Source organism: Pieris brassicae, chromosome 12, assembly GCF_905147105.1.
Source record: "Pieris brassicae chromosome 12, ilPieBrab1.1, whole genome shotgun sequence".
Classification (NCBI taxonomy): Eukaryota; Metazoa; Arthropoda; class Insecta; order Lepidoptera; family Pieridae; genus Pieris; species Pieris brassicae.
The window spans coordinates 8,779,822-8,786,541 of NC_059676.1; the positions used below are offsets into that span (position 1 = coordinate 8,779,822).

At 28.7% G+C, this 6,720-nt stretch overlaps 1 protein-coding gene across 3 annotated transcripts; it reads left to right on the forward strand.

Annotated features, from left to right (window-relative positions):
- Nucleotides 1–101: 101 nt before the first annotated feature.
- Nucleotides 102–5,573, forward strand: LOC123717269. Of its 3 annotated transcripts, XM_045673175.1 has the most exons (19): nt 102–307; nt 575–577; nt 1,011–1,034; nt 2,059–2,082; nt 2,242–2,265; nt 2,520–2,543; nt 2,610–2,639; nt 3,038–3,064; nt 3,131–3,148; nt 3,235–3,240; nt 3,483–3,488; nt 3,611–3,619; nt 3,692–3,697; nt 3,782–3,787; nt 3,874–3,879; nt 3,952–3,957; nt 4,028–4,300; nt 4,728–4,737; nt 5,342–5,573. In XM_045673175.1, exons 1-17 carry the CDS (start codon nt 242–244, stop codon nt 4,079–4,081), a joined length of 339 nt encoding a protein of 112 aa, XP_045529131.1. In that variant the 5' UTR covers nt 102–241; the 3' UTR covers nt 4,082–4,300; nt 4,728–4,737; nt 5,342–5,573. The 3 variants fall into 3 exon arrangements, with proteins under 3 accessions (XP_045529131.1, XP_045529129.1, XP_045529130.1); XM_045673173.1 differs by having other exon boundaries at nt 3,782–4,300; XM_045673174.1 differs by lacking the exon at nt 2,242–2,265 and having other exon boundaries at nt 3,782–4,300.
- Nucleotides 5,574–6,720: the final 1,147 nt, after the last annotated feature.

A 6,720-nucleotide genomic window follows, 5' to 3' on the forward strand; every position in this document is an offset into this window, starting at 1 on the left:
TTGTTATTTATTAAAATTTTAAACTTCTTTTTTTAAAGGATACATTTGATAATCAAAAAAGTTTATTAGGATGTTTTACGATATTTTATGAGTAACATATGTGTACACATACATTGTTTCAAAAATGATTTAAAATGTCAATAAAAGTTTATTGCTGCAATTCAAAACAAAATATGGTTGATGCAATTCCATAATATCCAAGGTTTTGCAAGTGATGAAATTTATTTAACTTTTAATAAAAATGTTTATTTCATATTGGAAATGTTTGATTGTATTTTCTCTATTTTGTAAATATGGAAATCTGGCGGTTTGTATATCTATTATTTTATAATGATATTTATAAATAGTTCCTTTCAATTGCTGATTGCAATGTTTTTATGTAATATATAAATCTAGCTTATATATAACAAGGTGTATCAGTTTGCCCCTAGTCACACTAGTGGCTTAAACATTTATATATTACACTGGCTCAAAGTAGACAGTAGTTTGAGAGATTTTAGTCATATTCTAGTTAAGTGCTCATTTGTATACTTAAAAGAAATGACATACTAAAATAATTTTTTTTTTTTTTCAGCCAGTAAGTAGAGAACTTCAGTTCATTCTAAGTTACAAATGTTTTATTTGACAAGTGTTTAAACTAAAAATTACTATTTTTTCTATATAAACAAATAAAATATGTTTATTATGGAATATAAGATCAGGTATCACTTATTCCATGTCATTAAATTTGTGCTGTAGACTTGTAGCTACCAAAGTGAAACTAAATAGCTAAGTCAGATTCAATAGACAATTTTCTCAGTGATTTTGATCTGTGTCGCGTTCGTTTTCATCTGATTATTAAGATCAAGTCAATTTCCATATAACATTTGAAGTCAAAACAATTATCATTGATACCTATTGATTGTATATTTTGCCTTAATTTGATTGAAGCATATAAAATAAAATTATTCACTTGTCACAAATCTATATTGAATATTTATTCCTTATTTAATGACTAACAACATTTACAGGTGGAAACCGAGAACAAAGAACAAGTAATTATTATTTTTAAAAGAACATTATTGCACCGATAGATAGAGATAACAAAACAGCTAGCAACATCTATATATATAAAAATGAACCCCTATTTCCCTTGGTCACGGCATCACGCGTGAAAGGATGGACTGTTTTCGTTCTTTTTGTTGTTGTGTTTCTTGTTGTCATGATAAAATAGCGGGGAAATAAGAAAATTTTGGAATACTTAACCACCATATTAAGTAATCATTAAAAATAATGCTTCGATCAGAGTTATTATATTGAGAAAATACATATAAAATAATTGCAGTCGCTAATTGTTTGTGGCAATATTGAAAATCCATGTTTTTAACATGGCCAGTTATATGTCGCCTGTTCTCGTGTCGGTATACCAACAAAACTATTTATGCGCCAGAAAAAAAACAAAGAATTTTGTATATCATAAAGCATTTTTAGTTAATTATACCGACTTCTGTCGGGTTCACTAGTAAAGCAATAAATGCTCTGAATACCACAAAAGTTGCCATAAAATAAATATGTAGAAAATAAGTATTTTTTTTTATGTAATAGTAGGCAAACGGGCAAGAGGATCACCTGATGTGAAGCGATACCGCCGCCCATGGACACTCACATTGCCAGAAGGCTCGCAAGTGCGTTGCCGGCCTTTCAAGAATTGGTACGCTCTTTTCTTGAAGGACCCTAAGTCGAATTGGTTCGGAAATACTTCAGTGGGCTGCTGGTTCCACATAGTGGTGGTGCGCGGCAGTATGGTAGTCATTACCATGTCATGCCATGACCTACTCCGCGTCAGTAGAAGTACGAAGGCTGTGTCACAATTTCTTTATCAATATTTTTATGAAATTGCTTTTGTTAGTACTTACGGATTCTATATAAAAACGGTCATTTACATTATAAAAACAAATATTGTATACGGTACGGTCTTTATAAAAAAAATAACTTTCTGGGGCTTGAATTCTTGATCGGTTCTAGAATACGTTTGCTCCTGTTCTTTTTATATATACAAAATTATATATTTTTTTCTAGCCAGCTGAAAAAGTAGATGACAATGTAAGATTCATACAATTGCTTTGATTTCTATAAAAATATCATACTTGCCTATACGAATGAATTAATTAAAAAAATATTATGTTTGATGACACGATTACTTCATTACGTGTATATATATACAATTATTCACTGTATTTTTATATACATATAACATTCTAGCCTGCTGATAAAGAAGATGACAGTGTAAGGTTCATACAATTCATTTTAGTTTATAAATATATCATACTTGCCCATATTGTGTAAATATGTTGAAATTACCTTAAGTTTTAATGGCTCAAACGTGTCTATTACTATCACCATATTCTTTTATTTTCTAATCTAAGAAATAAAATGAAGACTTGAAGAATTTAACCTGATACTTTTAAATATCGGGTCTTAGCTATGATAAATAATCGAAAATAATTAAAATATTTGTATAAATGTACATGTGATTTTAGAACACAACTCCAGCTGCTGAAACAGTAAGTTTATTTAAATTCCATACAGTTTATATTTGAAATTAGTTTTAACACACTATTGTATTACAGCCAGAGAAAGAAGCCGCAGATGTCGAAAATGTAAGCAAAAATATATATGTATATGGAATGTACATGTTTTGAAAGTCAACATTCAATGGCGATGCTATAATTTAAAATCAAATTTATTTATCCATATGCACCATTCTATAGGGTAAGTAAATATGTTTCAAGGTTTAAGCATCTTCTCGGGGTAACGAATCGCTTAACCTGTAGCAAAGACTATTAAATTAATGAACGAGAAATGTTCATCATACAAGAATAAATATACCGAAAATACTGGTTATAGTGGATGGCAATACAGATAAGCAGAAATCAAATTTGGCCAGTTACCAAACTGGTAACAGACAAAAACATATTCGAATCGAATAATTTATACAAAATAAATTAATTCTATTAGTAACACTAATTTAGACTGCAAACGAATTACTTGTTTTCAGGTCACAGAACCATCAAGTTCCAATAACGTAAGACGTTTTCTTATTTTTCCGATAAATTTTTGTATAACATTTTTACTGAGACCATTTTTACAGGCTACGCAAACTGCTGTTGTAAGTATAGAGACATTATTGTATTTGATTATCAAAACTTAATTATTTAGTTGATTTAATAACCATGAATTCTTTATAAATTTTAGCTAACAGTAAGTATATAAATAATAAGTAAGAAAATTAAATTGTTTCTGTTTTTAATCTAATACTTTCTACTACACAATTTCGCCCGCATGGATTTCGTATATTTTAGAAAGACTTTTGCGACCTTTTCAAGAATAATCGATATTTTAAATTATACATTATATACTGTTAATTTTTAATTATACAGCTTAATCTTAATTAATTACTCTATATAAGTCATGCATTAATATACTGTTTTTTTGTCTTTTAGCTTGAGGTAACTTAAATTAAACATATAAATTAGTTTATGAGTTAGTCTTTGGTACACTTGGAGGCAAACATATTTCAAGAATAATAATACACATATACAATATTAACAATATATAAATTGGTTTTCAGCCTGACGCAGTAAGTAAAAATATTTACACGTGAATATTATCAGTAACAATTAATTAAAGTTAATTTTGTTTTTATTTTTAGACTACGGTAATTATGTTACAATTTTCTAAACCACCAATATTAATTATTTTATATAAGCTTGACTATATAACAGTATCTGTTTTTTTAAAGCCTGTGGTATGCTTTTATTTAACGTATCTAATTAAAATATATAAAGTAATAAAACATAAATTAATACAATTAATTTATTATTTTAATTACAGAATGTCGTAAGTGATGCCTTCAAGTAAAAAATCATAATTTATTTTTCCACTTTTACTGTAATATATTCTGTTTTTCAGTTCACCGTAAGTGTTTAAAACATATATATTATACTTAAGTATTCTTTTGTGATTAAAACATTTTTTTATTTTATAGGATCGCTACGTAAGTATATATCATCTATGTATTGAATTTTATAAAACAAAATGAATGAAATATACCAATGAAGTAGTAAAAAATGACATACTCATTATTTGTGTTCTTAAGACAATCTAGCTTTGAGCATTTGTTCGTGTTTACATTATTAATTCTACAAGGCTAAAATCAATAAATTGCTATTTAGTAAGTTTAAATTGCTTTAATTTCGATATTAAACTCTGTGATATTTTTTTTTCATGATTGCACGGCCTGCTAAAACATATAATAAACGTAAGTTAAAAATTTATTTATTATATATTTTTAATGTTTCATACAAACTCCAAAACCTATACTTATTTTTCTCTCTCTATCGTATGTCTTAAGAAAACACCAACTTTCCTTGACGTTGCATTGACCTTTCGCAAAAAAATATATTAAATTTGAATTCCGAACATTCACGTAAGAAAAAGGTTAACATTATGATAAGATGACTATATCCTAGAAGGCTCTAATGCTCACCGATCGCTTAGGATATACATAATATATACAACTTCACGATCTTAGCCACTGGCACCTTCGGGCCTCTCAGTGTTAAAACTATGAGGATCCGCCATTTAGGCTGGACGAACAGTACACCATGCTTCCATTCCTTGGGCTTCGATTTGTTTTGACCAACATTGCTTTTATTTTCCATTTAATAAAATTTACTAATTTGCAGTTCAAAGGGCGTAAGTGCATTATTTTATTTATAAACATTCTTTCAACTGTCTTTCAATTAATTATTATTTTTATTATGTGTGAATTGAACAATGGCAGGCTACAAATATTTCGAAATATTTATCCCAAACCGAGTAGTGGCTTACTAAAATATTCTTCTAGAAAGTTCAATTAAGATACACTAATTAACAGACTAGATAATTTCCTCAAATCCCAAGTCACGCAGGCATCAACTGATTAAGCTTCTAGTGTGTTAACAAAAAATAAATAATTAAATAACAAAAAAATAGTTAATCATCCAATGGCGCTACAACCCTATAAGACTCCTAGCCTCAGATTGCATCCGTTTATATATAAAGTGATCGATCAGATTCTGTATGACGTGTCGTCGAGTTTTGTATTTGAGACACGTCAGTTTCCTTAATCGTGCGAGCGAGTCCATCGGTGCATCGAACCTAAGGCCTCAAGGATGAGAATCGTACACTAAAGACAACACTGCTTAACTCTGTTGAATATATAGTAAATATTTTAAAGTAAATTAAGGTTGTTTTTAAGGTATTTTTTATCGTTAAGAATAATATGAATAACTAATCAGAGTATGTTATACATTCGCAGGCGCCAGTAAGTTGAATTTACTAATTTTCTCTTAATCTACTATGGTATGCCGAATATTGACCAAAAGCTCTAGTACTACACAACGGGCATATCTAGTTAATCGAGTTAAAAATTAAGCTATACCTACAGTCTGCGAATATAAACAATACTGTCACTGAAACGCGCCTCAATTCACGACCCTGAAACGCGCAAACAAAGTATTTCCCGTTGCTATATATATATATATATATATTAGAACGTAGGAAAAGCAGAACATACTTCATCTTCAAATGCATAGCCGGGATTTGAAAGCATGACTTAAGACAACCACATGACTAGCACTGAATGTGCAATAGCAATTTTATAATTCAAGGCGCATTATTTTTGGTTCGCAATTCATTTATTAAAAGAATATTTATACATGTTTATCATTTCTTTTCAGGTTAAGGTGAGTCAAAAATTGTGTATTAAACGATGTTTGAGAAAACTATGAATGAAAACTCCTTTTTTACTTTGTTACTGATTAAATTTTTGTGATATAAATAAAGTATTTATAAAAATCTAAACTTTCAGGGCCAGGTATGGTATAAGTTATAACTACGATATTATAAGTTAAAAAGTAGATTAAACAAAAATTGAATTGAATTGTATGAAATTATTTCAGGAGACAGTATGTACTTTTATTATTTTATGTAATTATTATTTTATTTACACAATAAATATATTAAATATGCTTCATTCCAGTTAAACGTAAGTTACTTTTGATAACGTGGGAAAAGAGTTTGAATGAAATTAAAATGAATAAGTATCATCTACACATATAACATTCATGTCGTCTTTTCTAGATAACGGTAAGAATCATCACGTTTTTATTAATTAAAATTACTTACACCTTTAATAAGTAGGTATACGCTTTAGGAGTCTATAAAAGGTTTTATTTCGTTTTACATTCGTTAAATTAATGACACTGTATAATCTTAACTACCCATAGACAAATTCTTCCATTCCACATCTAATTTGATCTCGGTATTCTATCGTGGTTTCGGCGCGAACCGCCATCTTAAAAATAAAAACCAAAGACAAAGTATACTTTACTTAACTATACAGTATAATTAAGTTCTTATCAACTTTACTGTGATATAAGATATAAGAACTTAATTATACGTAGTACACTTAAGTGTACACACTATACAGCTGTGTGTGTCGGAGTCTGTATGTGAATATGGCCATTACAATACTAACAAACATTTGTGCTTAAAATTATTTCAGTTAGCGGTAAGTACAATCCAATAATAAGTTTAAAATAAAGCGTACTATTCGATTACTATTTGGATTAAAACAAAATTAATTGCCCTTATTAGAAAACGTTGATTGGAAGTTCCGTGTTGTACAATGTTATT